General features: G+C 47.7%; 1 protein-coding gene across 1 annotated transcript in view; it reads left to right on the top strand.

Moving 5' to 3' along the window:
- SLC2A9 (solute carrier family 2 member 9) overlaps nt 1–16,250 on the top strand; it is a 337,817-nt gene that overhangs the window by 101,800 nt on the left and 219,767 nt on the right. The window contains exon 6 of the mRNA XM_056555146.1: nt 15,879–16,066. Within this exon, the coding sequence (XP_056411121.1) occupies nt 15,879–16,066 (188 nt within the window). The remainder of the gene's footprint in view (nt 1–15,878; nt 16,067–16,250) is intronic.

Here is a 16,250-nt window from a genome sequence, read left to right as displayed (position 1 = left end):
TACAACTAGGCTGGCCATTGTAAATAATGGATGAATGTCCAGTGTTTTTAATGGGTACTTTGACATACATTAAACATGGTGAATTTTGGATCTCCCCTGTGAGAACCACTGGTATTTACGAAAAAGAATTAACATATGACACTACTAGTCATCCTTTATGCCTAAATAAAATATCTATTCTGCTGTTTGCATTACTACAGTTCAAATTACTGTCAACAAGGTGAAGGGTTCATTCTTGTTCTTTCTATAAAGCCCTTTGAGTTTTAGGTACACACCTAAGTATGTCCCAACAAGGAAGATGTAACTCAATAACTAAGAACTAACGATCTTAAGAGCAACAAATACTTAAATAGGTATTCCAGGCAAAAACATCTTATCCCCTATCCAAAGGATAGGGGATAAGATGTCTTATCACTGGGGGCCCGCTGCTGGGACCCCCCGCGATCTCCCTGCAGCACCCGCATTCTATGCGGGGCTGCGTCTCCAGTTTCAGAAACCTCCGAGTTTCCGGGACTGGGGACGTGATGTACCACGCCCCCTCCATTCATGTCTATGGGAGGGGGCGTGATAGCCGTCACATCCCCTCCCATAGACATGAATAGAGGGGGCATGACGTCACGTCATGTCCCCAGTCCCGGAAACCCAGAGGTGCTGGTGCTGCAGGGAGATCGTGAGGTGTCCCGGCAGCGGGCCCCCCACGATCAGACATCTTATCCCCTATCCTTTGGATAGGGGATAAGATGTTTTTGCGGGAACACCCCTTTAATATTGAGCACCTATAAGGAGTATACCCATGTGGGATGTATATGGCATAACTAGAGATGAGCGAATCGAAGCTGACGAACCCGAATTCGTTACGAATTTCATTAAATATTTGATTTGCCACGAATGCAAATATCGCAGCGATTCTATCGCGCAAATAGCTTCATTAAACTCCATTTACTGTGGTCCAGGCTCCAGGGCATCTAAAATGGCAGATCCACATGTCAGTACATGGAGCAAGGAACGCTGGGAAGGCGGGAAGGCAAGGCGGGAAGGTAGGTAGGCGGTATGACCCTGAATCACATGCAGGATGCAGCCTATCAGCAGCCAGTCACCCCTGTGATGTCACAGCCCTATATATTTGGCAGCCATTTTGCGGCTCGCCATATCATTCATTACACTGCATAGAGATAGGAAGGACATCGCTGTGTGTGTTACACAGAAAATCTCATTCCAGTAGTGTTTCACATGTTAGTCACATCAGCGTTCTGGTGGACAGAGAGCACAGTATTACAGAGAGAGGCAGATAGCTGTGTGTTGCCTCATACATTTCAACAAGCTGCCTCAACTTCATAAACCTTAGCGGAGGAAGCAGGAATAATTTTTCAGCGCAATTATGTGTCTTTGTTCCACAACAAATCATCTGTTGGTTATACTAGTCAGTAGACGGTATAATACACAGCAGTCCATTCCTAATAGTCTTTGACAGAATGAAATTTAGTGTTTAGTACACAGCTTTTTTGTGCTGCAGCACTGTTGTGCACTGCTGGTGCTAAAATAATTTTTTTTAAAGCATACTGTAGCGCATTTTTCTGCCTCATAAGTGCATACCACATACGTACATCTAAGTATTGTACTATTTTGTACCTGTTAATCTGTCAAGGGCCAAGATACTGTGAAAGTCCAGGCAAAAATAATCACCGGCTGGTGTTAAACTAAAATACGTTTTTTAAAGCGTACTGTAGCACATTTTGCTGCCCTCATAAGTGCATACCACATATGTACATCTAAGTAGTGTATTACTTTTTTACTGGAAGTGTTCGGTAACTACTCACCTTTGTGAGAGGGAGATACGTCAGCAACAGGATGCACAAGAAAGGGCAAAGCTATTCCGGCTGCTAAAGACTGTCGAGCATGTTTAGTGAGCACTATGTGTGATGTTTTACTTTTGTATTCATTAATGAAGGATACTACGGAGATCTTTTAATCTATTTTTGTACTATGAAAATGAAACACTAAAGAAAGAGCATTAAGAAATCCATTGAATTGTCAAGTTTGATTTTTTACTATTTATGGTGTACTATTTTGCACCTGTTAATCTGTCATGGGCCTAGATACTTTGAAAGTCCAGACAAAAGTAATCACCGGCTGGTGTTTTACTCAAATAATCTTTGAGGCGTACAGTAGCGCATTTTTCTGCCCACATAAGTGCATACCACATACCTACATCTAAGTAGTGAACTATTTTGGACCTGTTAGTCTGTCAAGGGCCTAGATACTGTGAAAGTCCAGGCAAAAGTACTCTGCAGCATGTTGTTTTTACTCGGATTCTTTTTTAAGTGTACTGTAGCACATTTTTCTGCCCTCATAAGTGCATACCACATATGTACATCTAAGTAGTGTACAATTGTGTACCTGTTAATCTGTCAAGGGTCTACATACTGTGAAAGGACAGCCAATAGTAATCACCCGCTGGTGTTTTACTCCAATACGTTTATTAAGCGTACTGTAGTGCATTTTTCTGCCCTCATAAGTGCATACCACATACCTACATCAAAGTAGTGCACTATGTTGTAACTGTTAATCTGTCAAGGGCCTAGATACTGTGAAAGTCCAGGCAAAAGTACTCACCGGCTGGTGTTTTTACTCAAATACTGTTTTAAGCGTAGTGAATCGTATTGTACTCCCTTCATATACGTACTAAGTATGTCAGGCAGAGAAGTGCCAGGACGTGCACAGAGGAGTGGCAGAGGCCTAAATTCACCAGGCAGAGGTTGCAGCAGACTAGCGGCGAGTGGCAGCAGGAGTCGCAGTGAGAGGCCTTAGCTCCCGGTATCAGCTAGCGGTCGTGTCTAGACCAGCAATCCATCTGCCGTCATCGATTGGTTTACATGGTCATCCACTTCATCACAAGTGAAATCTGATACCCCCAGTAAACAGTCGGTGGGTTCCTCAGACACAACCGTCATTGGCATGGCCCGGGAGCAATCCCTGTCCTCCCATTGCCTCTGTCCTATGCTATTCCCTCTCCTAAAGAAGCATCTTATGCAGTGGGGTCAGCTCCACTATTCAGTGAGGACAATCTAATAGAGGACAGTCAGCAGTTACTGCCCAGCCAAGAAGTGGAGGAGACATTTGCCGCTTCCCCCGCTAGGCGGGCAAGTAGTGATGAGGAGAGTGACGTGGGAGGCAGTGTTGCCAGGGTTCAGGGTTCTGAAGCAGACACTGTTGAGGAACCTGAGGAGGACATCAGTGACGTGCACACACCTATTGATGATGATGAAGCCGATGGCAATTGGGAGCCAGGTGCAGAAGGGGCTTCATCATCATCAGGAGAAGAGAACTGCAGGTTGCCTGTGAGGCAGCAGCTGAGCCAGCAAGGGGGAAGTATGGTTGGCAGTCAGCATGGTGGCAGAAGTGGAAATTATGGAGCCAAACATGCCCAGGGGGAACCACCTACTTTGCGGCATCCTACCTTCCTGTAAGGTAGTGGAACAGGGGTTCCTGGAGACTTTGGCAGTAGCAGTCAATTAGTGTGGACTGTTGGTGGGTAAATAAGCTACTCAGCGGTGTGGCAGTTTCATATAGCCACATGCAAGATATGTCGGCAGAAGGTGATGCGGGGCCAGGGTCCCAATGTTGGCACCACAGCCCTGTGTCAACATATGCTTCGCCACCATGAAGCGGCCTGGGAGAACCATGGCTCCAATGTAGTGGTCCAGCCTGCTGCATCACCCAGTGGCACGCTGCTCCCTCTTTCAGCCATCCAAGGCTTCACCACCTCAGCCGAAGGGAGCTCTGTGTCATACCCTCCTTCTGTCGCTCCAGATGCTCCTGCTCCTCCTACTTTTAGTCAGCCATTCCGCCAACAATCCATCGGCGAAGCCATATACAAGAAACAACAGTATGCGCCCACTCATGCAATGGCGCAGAAGCTGAATATGCTCCTGTCCAAGTTGCTGGTGCTGCAGTCCCTTCCTTTTCAAGTGGTGGACTCTGCACCTTTCAGACAACTGTTGGCTTGTGCCGAGCCGAGGTGGAGAGTGCCAAGCTGTTATTTCTTTGAAAAGAAGGCAGTACCAGCCCTGCGCAATTTTGTGGAAGAGAAGGTGGGCCAGTCCTTGAGCCTGTCGGTTTGTACCAAAGTGCCTGGCAGCGCTGACGTCTGGAGCTGTAACTATAGTCAGGGACAATACATGTCTGTTACGGCTCACTGGGTGAATGTAGTTCCTGCACAGCCACAACCCCAACTTGGACAGGTCACGCCGCTTTCTCCTCCGTTGGTCCTGTGACAGTGTGCAACTCTGCCTCCTCATCCTCCACCGTGTCCGCAGCCTCTACTGCCCAGACAAGTCTCAGTGGCCCTTCAGCATACCATGTGTGCAGGGCACGGCTGTGTCACGCTGTTCTTCACATGGTTTGCCTTGGTGGACGGAGTCACACAGGGGAGGAACTGCTAAGTCATCCGTAAAGAAATCGGAGCATGGCTTACTCCACAAAAACTGGAAATGGGAACCATGGTGACTGACAATGGGAAGAACATCTTGCATGTGCTGCGACTGGAAAGGTTGAGCCATGCGCCTTGCATGGCACACGTGTTAAATCTGGTTGTGAAGCAGTTCCTGAAGTGTTCCCCCATTTGCAAGACATCCTAACAATGGGAAGGAAACTTTGTATGCACTTCAGCCACTCGTACACCGCAAAGCACACCCTCCTTGAGCTTCAGCGTCAGAACGGTATCCCCCAACATAGTCTGACTTGTGATGTTGCCACATGTTGGAATTCCACCCTCCATATGTTGGACCAACTGTACGAACAGAGAAAAGCCATCCCCAATTTCTTGATGATCCAAGCGGATAGGGGTACTCCCCTGTGTAACTTCAATGTAAACCAATGGCAGCTCATACATGACACCTGCCGTTTGCTCAGGCCCTTTGAGGAAGCCACATTATTTGTAAATCGCCAGGATTATGGGATGAACATCGTCATTCCACTGCTTCATTTCTTACAACACGTGTTGGAAACGATGGGTGGTCAGGGCACTGGAGTTGTGGCTCCTACATCTCAAGGCCACATGAGCCCTGTGGGGGCTGAACTGGAGGAGGTGTAGGAGGAGGAGGGGCACAGTGGAGCACAGTTTAGGTTTTGCCAAATGGGTGGTTTTTCTAGTAATCTGAGAGGAGAGGAGGAGCAGCCAGGCGAGCTAGAGGGTTATGAAGAAGGCAAGACAGAGGACCCAGACACACAGTGGCAGTATGCAGTGGAGATGGAGGCAGGGAGTCCCTCCGAGTCACTTGCAGAAATGGCACGATGCATGCTCACTTGCTCGCGTAGTGACAGCGAATTGTCACCATTCAGCAGCGGTATGACTTCTGGATCTCCACCTTATTGGACCCTCGTTACCGCCACAAAATAGGGGCCTTTTTTACACCTACTGAGAGGGAGGACAAAGTGACCAACTACAGAGGCATCCTATGTAGTCAGTTGGCCGATGGCTTTTGGCGCCATCGTTCATCCTCTCGCAAGTCTGAATTGGGGGGCCCCCTGCGCTCACCTTCCACTGCCATGGCAGCTGGGGAGGGGTGGGGTGGCAGGAGCAGTACCAGCTCCAGCAGCAGCAGCCTGAGTCTACAGTCGCTGATGAGTACCTTTTTTCACCCGCATAGTGAAGCAACTCATCAGCAGCAGGTGGAGCACCTGGAGCAGGGCCTGAACCAGCAGGTGGTGGCATACCTTGACATGCCCATGCCAACACACCTTGAAGATCTGCTGGACTTCTGGGCAGCCAAACTTGATTCGTGGCCGCAACTAGCAGAGCTTGCCCTGGAAAAGCTGTCCTGCCCGGCCAATAGTGTGCCATCAGAGCGGGTGTTTAGTGCGGCGGGGGCCATATTCACCCCAAGGAGAACTCGTCTGTCCACGAAAAAGGTGGAGAGACTTACATTTGTGAAGATGAATCAGACATGGATCAGCCAGGATTTCCAACCACTAATTCCTGATGTATGAGAGTAGATTGAACATGGTACCACACCAACACTTCACAAATATGGATAGTGCCAAACAGATTTGAGGCACGGCTCCCCAGTTACAAACATTCCTCCGCATCAGACCTTTTTTCACACACCTTCATCACCGGGTACTGGTATTGCCACCCACCACACCACTCTGTCACCGGGCTACTTTCAAGACTCCTGATGCTGCTGCCACTTCCAGGCTGTCTCATTCAGCCACTATATGGTCTCTTTTCATGCTTCAGCCAACTCCAGGCGATACCATTCAGCCACTATATGGTCTCCTCATGCTTCAACAACCTCCAGGGAGTGCCTTTCATCTACTATATGGTCTCCTCATGCTTCAGCCACCTCCAGGCTGTGCCATTCAGCCACTATATGGTCTCTTCATGTTGCCACAAACTCCAGGCTGTGACAATCCGCCACTATATTGTCACGATTTGGCTGGCTGGAGGTGGATCCTCTGTGCCAGAGAGGGATTGGCGTGGACCGTGCTGGTGGACCGGTTCTAAGTTGCTACTGGTATTCACCAGAGCCCGCCGCAAAGCGGGATGGTCTTGCAGCGGCGGTAGCAACCAGGTCGTATCCACCAGCAACGGCTCAACCTCTCTGACTGCTGAAGATAGGCACGGTACAAGGGAGTAGACAAGAGCAAGGTCGGACATAGCAGAAGGTCAGGGCAGGCAGCAAGGATCGTAGTCAGGGGCAACGGCAGGAGGTCTGGAACACAGGCTAGGAACACACAAGGAAACGCTTTCACTGGCACAATGGCAACAAGATCCGGCGAGGGAGTGCAGGGGAAGTGAAGTATAAATAGGGAGTGCACAGGTGAACACACTAATTAGGCCAGCTGCGCCAATCAGTGGCGCAGTGGCCCTTTAAATTGCAGAGACCCGGCACGCGCGCGCCCTAAGGAGCGGGGCCGCGCGCGCCGGGACAAGACCAACGGAGAGCGAGTCAGGTACGGGAGCCGGGATGCGCATCGCGAGCGGGCGCCTCCCGCATCGCGAATTGCATCCCGGCTGAGAGAGGTATTGCAGCGCACCCGGTCAGCAGGTCTGACCGGGGCGCTGCAAATGCGAGGATGTTGCGAGCGCTCCGGGGAGGAGCGGGGACCCGGAGCGCTCGGCGTAACAGTACCCCCCCCTTGGGTCTCCCCCTCTTCTTGGAGCCTGAGAACCCAAGGACAAGACTTTTGTCTAGGATGTTGTCCTCAGGTTCCCAGGATCTCTCTTCTGGAACACAGCCTTCCCAATCCACCAAGAAATTTTTTTTCCCTCTGACCGTCTTGGAGGCCAGAATCTCCTTCACGGAGAAGACGTCAGAAGAACCGGAAACAGGAGTGGGAGAAACAAGTTTGGGAGAGAAGCGGTTAATGATGAGTGGTTTAAGGAGAGAGACATGGAAGGCATTGGGAATACGAAGAGAAGGAGGAAGAAGGAGTTTGTAAGAGACAGGGTTAATCTGGCACAAGACTTTGAAAGGACCAAGATAGCGTGGTCCCAGTTTGTAACTGGGGACACGAAAGCGGACATATTTAGCGGAGAGCCATACCTTGTCTCCGGGAGCAAAAATGGGGGGAGTTCTTCTTTTCTTATCGGCAAACCTTTTCATGCGGGATGAAGCCTGTAAAAGAGAATTTTGGGTCTCTTTCCATATGGTGGAAAGATCACGAGTCACTTCATCCACAGCTGGCAAACCAGAGGGCAAGGGAGTAGGGAGGGGGGGAAGAGGGTGACGGCCGTACACCACGAAAAATGGGGACTTAGCAGAAGATACGGAGACTCTGAAGTTGTATGAGAATTCGGCCCATGGTAGAAGATCTGCCCAGTCATCCTGGCGGGAGGAAACAAAATGCCGTAAATAGTCACCCAGGACCTGGTTAATTCTTTCTACTTGCCCATTGGATTGGGGATGATAAGAAGAAGAGAAGTTTAATTTAATCTTGAGCTGTTTACAGAGGGCCCTCCAGAATTTAGACACGAATTGGACGCCTCTATCCGAGACGATCTGCGTGGGCAAACCGTGAAGACGAAAAATGTGTACAAAAAATTGTTTTGCCAACTGAGGCGCTGAAGGAAGACCAGGAAGAGGAATAAAATGTGCCATCTTGGAAAATCGATCAACGACCACCCAAACAACAGTGTTGCCACGGGATGGGGGTAAGTCTGTAATAAAGTCCATACCAATCAGTGACCAAGGCTGTTCGGGGACAGGCAGAGGATGAAGGAGACCAGCAGGCTTCTGGCGAGGAGTCTTATCCCGGGCACAGACAGTACAGGCCCGCACAAAATCAACAACATCCGTCTCCAGAGTCGGCCACCAATAGAAACGAGAGATGAGTTGCAAGGATTTTTTGATGCCCGCATGGCCTGCGAGGTGGGAGGAGTGTCCCCATTTGAGAATCCCGAGACGCTGGCGTGGAGAAACGAAGGTCTTCCCTGGAGGAGTTTGCCTGATGGAGGCTGGAGAAGTGGAGATCAGACAGTCAGGAGGAATGATGTGTTGCGGAGAGAGCTCTACTTCCGAAGCATCCGAGGAACGAGAGAGGGCATCGGCCCTAATGTTCTTGTCGGCAGGGCGAAAATGAATTTCAAAGTTAAAACGGGCAAAGAACAACGACTACCTGGCCTGGCGAGGGTTCAGCCGTTGGGCAGACTGGAGATAGGAGAGATTCTTGTGATCAGTGTATATGATAACTGGAAATTTTGATCCCTCCAGCAGATGCCTCCATTCCTCAAGCGCCAATTTAATGGCCAGTAGTTCTCGATCCCCGATGGAGTAGTTTCTCTCCGCCGGAGAGAAGGTCCTAGAAAAAAAACCACAAGTAACAGCATGCCCGGAAGAATTTTTTTGTAGAAGGACAGCTCCAGCTCCCACTGAGGAGGCATCTACCTCCAATAGGAAGGGTTTAGATGGGTCAGGTCTGGAGAGCACGGGAGCAGAAGAAAAGGCAGACTTGAGATGTTTAAATGCGTCTTCCGCTTGGGGAGACCAGGACTTGGGATTGGCATTTTTCTTGGTTAAAGCCACGATAGGAGCCACAATAGTGGAAAAGTGTGGAATAAATTGTCTGTAATAATTGGCGAACCCCAAAAAACGTTGGATAGCACGGAGTCCGAAGGGGCGTGGCCAATCTAAGACGTCAGAGAGTTTATCTGGGTCCATTTGTAGTCCCTGGCCAGAGACCAAGTATCCTAGGAAAGGAAGAGATTGACATTCAAACAGACATTTCTCCATTTTGGCATAAAGTTGATTGTCTCGAAGTCTCTGAAGAACCATGCGGACATGCTGGCGGTGTTCTTCTAAGTTGGCAGAAAAAATCTGAATATCGTCCAGATAAACCACAACACAGGAATATAAGAGATCACGAAAAATTTCATTAACAAAGTCTTGGAAGACGGCAGGGGCGTTGCACAGGCCAAAGGGCATGACCAGATACTCAAAGTGTCCATCTCTGGTGTTAAATGCAGTCTTCCATTCGTCCCCCTCCCTGATGCGGATGAGATTATAAGCACCTCTTAAGTCCAGTTTGGTAAAGATGTGGGCACCTTGTAGGCGATCAAAGAGTTCCGAGATAAGAGGTAGGGGGTAGCGGTTCTTTACCGTGATTTTATTAAGTCCGCGGTAATCAATGCAAGGACGTAGGGAGCCATCTTTTTTGGACACAAAAAAAAATCCAGCTCCGGCAGGAGAGGAGGATTTGCGGATAAACCCCTTTTTTAAATTTTCCTGGATGTACTCTGACATGGCAAGAGTCTCTGGAGCAGACAGAGGATAAATTCTGCCCCGGGGTGGAGTAGTACCCGGGAGGAGGTCAATAGGACAGTCATAAGGCCTGTGAGGAGGTAAAGTCTCAGCTTGCTTTTTGCAAAACACGTCAGCATAGTCCATATAAGCCTTAGGAAGACCGGTTACAGGGGGAACCACAGGGTCACGGCAGGGAGTACTGGGAACCGGTTTAAGACAGTCCTTGAAACAAGAAGTACCCCAGTTCTTGATTTCTCCTGTGGACCAATCAAGGGTTGGGGAATGGCGTTGAAGCCACGGTAATCCAAGAAGAATTTCGGAAGTGCAGTTGGAGAGGACCAAAAATTAAATTTTTTCGTGATGAGGTCCGATGCACATTAGGAGAGGTTCCGTGCGGTAACGCACGGTACAGTCCAATCTTTCATTGTTAACAGAATTGATGTAGAGGGGTCTGGAGAGACTGGTCACCGGGATGTTGAACCTGTTGATGAGAGAGGCCAAAATAAAATTTCCTGCAGATCCGGAATCCAAGAAGGCCATAGTAGAGAAGGAGAAGGTAGAGGAAGATATCCGCACAGGCACAGTAAGGCGTGGAGAAGCAGAGTTGACATCAAGAACTGTCTCACCTTTGTGCGGAGTCAGCGTACGTCTTTCCAGGCGGGGAGGACGGATAGGACAATCCTTCAAGAAGTGTTCGGTACCGGCACAGTACAGGCACAGATTCTCCATGCGGCGTCGTGTCCTCTCTTGAGGTGTCAAGCGAGACCGGTCAACTTGCATAGCCTCCACGGCGGGAGGCACAGGAACGGATTGCAGAGGACCCGAGGAGAGAGGAGCCGGGGAGAAAAAACGCCTCGTGCGAACAAAGTCCATATCCTGGCGGAGCTCCTGACGCCTTTCGGAAAAACGCATGTCAATGCGGGTGGCCAGACGAATAAGTTCATGCAGGTTAGCAGGAATTTCTCGTGCGGCCAGCACATCTTTAATGTTGCTGGATAGGCCTTTTTTAAAGGTCGCGCAGAGGGCCTCATTATTCCAGGATAATTCGGAGGCAAGAGTACGGAATTGGATGGCGTACTCGCCAACAGAAGAATTACCCTGGACCAGGTTCAGCAGGGCAGTCTCAGCAGAAGAGGCTCGGGCAGGTTCCTCAAAGACACTTCGAATCTCCGTGAAGAAGGAGTGTACAGAGGCAGTGACGGGGTCATTGCGGTCCCAGAGCGGTGTGGCCCATGACAGAGCTTTCCCAGACAGAAGGCTGACTACGAAAGCCACCTTAGACCTTTCAGTAGGAAACTGGTCCGACATCATATCCAAGTGCAGGGAACATTGCGAAAGAAAGCCACGGCAAAACTTAGAGTCCCCATCAAATTTATCCGGCAAGGATAATCGTAGGCCGGAAGCGGCCACTCGCTGCGGAGGAGGTGCAGGAGCTGGCGGAGGAGATGATTGCTGAAGCTGTGGTAGTAGTTGCTGTAGCATCACGGTCAGTTGAGACAGCTGGTGGCCTTGTTGCGCTATCTGTTGCGACTGCTGGGCGACCACCGTGGTGAGGTCGGCGACAACTGGCAGTGGAACTTCAGCGGGATCCATGGCCGGATCTACTGTCACGATTCGGCTGGCTGGAGGTGGATCTTCTGTGCCAGAGAGGGATTGGCGTGGACCGTGCTGGTGGACCGGTTCTAAGTTGCTACTGGTATTCACCAGAGCCCGCCGCAAAGCGGGATGGTCTTGCAGCGGCGGTAGCAACCAGGTCGTATCCACCAGCAACGGCTCAACCTCTCTGACTGCTAAAGATAGGCGCGGTACAAGGGAGTAGACAAGAGCAAGGTCGGACGTAGCAGAAGGTCAGGGCAGGCAGCAAGGATCGTAGTCAGGGGCAACGGCAGGAGGTCTGGAACACAGGCTAGGAACACACAAGGAAACGCTTTCACTGGCACAATGTCAACAAGATCCGGCGAGGGAGTACAGGGGAAGTGAAGTATAAATAGGGAGTGCACAGGTGAACACACTAATTAGGCCAGCTGCGCCACTCAGTGGCGCAGTGGCCCTTTAAATTGCAGAGACCCGGCGCGTACGTGCCCTAAGGAGCGGGGCCGCGCGCGCCGGGACAAGACCGATGGAGAGCGAGTCAGGTACGGGAGCCGGGATGCGCATCGCGAGCGGGCGCCTCCCGCATCGCGAATCGCATCCCGGCTGAGAGAGGTATTGCAGCGCACCCGGTCAGCAGGTCTGACCGGGGCGCTGCAAATGCGAGGATGTTGCGAGCGCTCCGGGGAGGAGCAGGGACCCGGAGCGCTCGGCGTAACATATATGGTCTCCTCATGCTTCAGCAACCTCCATGCTGTGCCATTCAGCCACTCTATGGTGTCCTCATGCTGCAGCCAAATCCAGGCTGTGTCATTCAGTCAAGATATGGTTTACTGATGCTGCTGGGCCTAAACATTTTTTATGATAGCACAAGCTACCATAAATCTTCAATTTAAATTTCATAATTCATCTTTTAATCTTAGGGATTGTGAAGCCCTAGTGTGTACTCATGCTAATGCCAACTCCAGGCTGTGCCATTCAGACACTAGACGGTCTCCTCATGCTTCAGCCAACTCCAGGCTGTGCCATTCAGACACTATATGGTCTCCCCATGCTGCCACAAACACCAGGCAGTCATTGAGCCACTATATGGTCTCCATATTCTGATGACACCTCCAGGCTCTGTCATTGTGCTGACATGTGACTCCTTGTTATATTTGGTCCTTTGTACACACATGCCGGGGCCTGGCACATTAAAACTTGGGAGGTAAAATTGCAATTTCAAAATCTTCTATTTCAATATCTTACATTTCTATTTAAAAATCTTAAATTTCAATGGTCTCCTCATGCTTCTGCCAACTCCAGGCTGTGCCATTCAAACACTATATGGTCTCCTCATGCTTCAGCCACCTCCAGGCTGTGTCATTCAGCCAATATATGGTTTACTGATGCTGCTGGGCCTCGGCCCAAACATTTTTATGGTAGCACTAGCTACCATAAATCTTCAATTTAATTTTCAAAATGTATCTTTTAATCTCAGGGATTGTGAAGGCCTAGTTTCTACTCATGCTGGTGCCAGCTCCAGGCTGTGTCATTCATCCACTATATGGTCTCCTCATGCTTCAGCCACATCCAAGCTGTGTCATTCAGTCACTATATGGTCTCCTCATGCTGTCAACACCTCCACGCTGTGTCATTAAGCCACTATATGGTCTCCTCATGCTGCCAACACCTCCACACTGTGTCATTCAGCCACTATATGGTCTCCTCATGCTGCCAACACCTCCACGTTGTGTCATTCAGCCACTATATGGTCTCCTCATACTTATGCCACCTCCAGGCTCTGTCATTGTGCCGCTCTGCGGCAGTGATTCTAATAGCGATGCCTGTAATCTGCATGTCATACTGAATAACAGTATTATTTCACTACCCCAGCACACTCCATATGCGTGTTAGAACAAAGCAAAGTGTTCTACAACCCTGTTGAGGCTCTCTGTAGGCCAGAAATAGCCATTTTTTATATAGATTTGCCACAAATAAATTTGTATCGAACCAACTTTTTTCCAGAAATTTCAACGTATCGGCCAAATAACATTTTTCAAAAGTTCACTCATCTCTAGGCATAACCACAGGATATGCCAAAATATTTAACAGAAGCAGATCTTACCTCTGCGACCCACAACTATCTTCAGATCAAGGACTTTCCAGCCTCCTCTTTAGCCTGTTTGCAGCCACTGGAAGGTAGGGAAGCCAAAAACAGTCAAAGCGTGGTGTTGACTTTAATGGGAGTTGTACAAGAGGCATCACATTGCCCTGCAAACTATGCTGTTTACCTGATTCCGGAAGAGAGAAGCCATGGGCAGTAGAAGGAATAATATTGGTAGTTGGGCAGGTAAGTCATAACTATAGTCATGGAGCCCTCAGATTTCACTTTATATTATAATGCATACATCTGCATATATTTTTCAATGTAATCCAATAAATATTAAAAATAAAAAAAATAAAAAAAAATGAAGCCATATAACTAAATCTTTAACATTTAGGGAATAAAAAATCTTCTAAAAAATAAAAATAAAGTGACAGGAGTTTCAAGAAGCTGAGAAATATTCATTCAGTTCTATTCCATTACTACTTTGAAGTCTATTATAACAAACATGCGCTACTTGTGTACTGCAGCCTCAGGCACCATAGACTTCCTTCTGATCCGTATATTTTCCATGCGTAATCCCAATTTTTAGAGTCACAAGGCGTTTTTATTCCTTCATGAAAGATAAATGTTAGGTGTCTTGTTACTTTCTTTTTGATCTTTTTTTGCTAAAAAAAAAAAAACACCCCAATGAATTAAACATCAGCTTTACACTCTCTAACTAATGTACTCTGCTAACTTCTTATATGAAACAGCCTAAGCAAAAAGTGATTATAATGTATGGTAAGATGACTTCAGTTTTCTAATATTACCTCGCTTTTTTGGGGATTTTCTTTTCAGCAATATCAATCCTCTTTCCTGACCTACAATACATGTAGTATACCTATTATATATGCAAGAAACTTGGTTAATTTTCAATATTAGTAACAAGGACATACCAGGGTCAAGTAACACACCAAGGCTGCTAATTCTGTTAGGCTGGGTTCACATATGTCCAGCATCCGGCATAGGTGAACATAGCCTAGATCTCGATGCAACTGATGCCACAACTAATAACTAGTTGTCATCGGTTGTATGGCATCTGGCATTCATTGTTTCTGGATTGCGGATTCTTGCTGCGTTCCCCTCTCCGGTGCCCTCCGGCATGTTTAGCCATCCGGCGTCAAAATTGAGAAGACGGATGATTGTGAACTGTCCCATTCAAATGAATGGTATTAGTTCTAGCATCAGTTTCCCTCCGGAGGGAAACTGTTCCAGACAACCTTACACTGATATCCCTGATGCAAGTTACCAAGGAATTCTGTATAGTTTTGAGCGGCATAGGCCATATTCAAATTTGCTGTAGGTAGGTAGCCACATAGGTAGGTAAAAGCAAATAGAAGATAAAAGCAGCACTCCAACGTTGTGAAAAAAGTAGCTAATTTATTTAATCTAACAATCCAGTGATGCAATGTTTCAGCTACCAACATACAGCCAATTTTAATGCTAAAAAGAAGGGCCACGTCAATGCTCCTTCAGAGAGCAGGCGCTGATGAGTGATGTCATTGGTGCTTGGGGCAGAGGTCATGGCCAGCATTGACAGATAAGCAGCTTTCAACTGTATGAGGGACTCATGGCAAATGTCCAGAATTCCCCATTAGCAAGCTAGCGGCAGCGGACTCGGGCAGCAAAAAATATGAAAATAAATAAATTCTCTCTCAGGCGGAAAATTGCTGCCCCCTGTCAAGGGGCCACCTGAGTCCAATGGACCCAGCAGGGCCCATGGTAGGAATGACCCTGTGCATAGGTATCAATGTAATGTCATCAAAGCATAAGAAATGAAGTTGAAAAAAATATTAAAAATAAAATGTAACAACTTGTATAATTCTATTATTGTATTGTATATGTAATTTCTAAATGGTAAATGGCATAATAAGGATAAAAAGCTGTTGCTCATAATTACGAATAGAAAAAGTAAGTAAAGCCTTTGAAATTATGTGGATTTCTGCATTGTTTCTTTTAAATGTGGTCTCATCAAGACATACACAGTTTAACTATCAGCTGTACTGATCATGTCTTTTATTAAGCATATTTAGTAAACATCCACAGTGCAGGTAGAAAAAAAGTGAATTAACTCTTTTATTTAAAGGAGTTTATTCACAAACAACACTCGACACCTATTGGCAGGATAGTTGATGAGTGTCTGCTTGGTTGGGGGCAACTGGGCATCGATCATGAGAATGCTGCCACCTCTGTCCATGTTAGGAACTGTCCAGAACATGCGCTAATCCCCATACAAAACCTCTCCTGTTCTGGACAGTTCCTGACATTGTCAATTCATTAGAATTTTTTTTTTCTCCAGAGTGCCCCATTAAGTAGAAGAATTGTATAAAACAGAGAAAATACGGTATTAGTTCTTGTGATCGTTGTATATAAATCTAACTCTTTTTGACAAGAAATCAAATTCTAATTTTATTTAGCTTTCCGCACATTCCTTGGAAGGAAGGACGTGTCTCAAGATATTGAAGCTGTGCTGGCAGAGACCAGGATACAGAGGAACAGTGATTTGGTGTCTGTATTTGAACTTTTAAGGACACCTACAGTAAGATGGCAGATCATAACCGTGATAGTAGTCATGGCTTCTTACCAGCTCTGCGGCCTGAATGCTGTAAGTATTTAGATATTATATTACAGTATGCACATCATTGCTTACTATCCTTTCCCTAGTTGTCAAAACAGAGCTCATTCCCATTGTAGTTACTGTGGATCCTCCCCTTTGCAAAGTAGTCACAAAAGGCCTTCTGTGTGCTCCTGCTGTCAGGAATCTCTGTGTCCAGCCTGTTCCTGATTTT

Source organism: Hyla sarda, chromosome 1 (genome assembly GCF_029499605.1).
Source record: "Hyla sarda isolate aHylSar1 chromosome 1, aHylSar1.hap1, whole genome shotgun sequence".
In the NCBI taxonomy this organism is placed as follows: domain Eukaryota; kingdom Metazoa; phylum Chordata; class Amphibia; order Anura; family Hylidae; genus Hyla; species Hyla sarda.
Note: the sequence above shows the minus strand (reverse complement) of the source record. Positions and strands in the feature narration are given on the sequence as shown.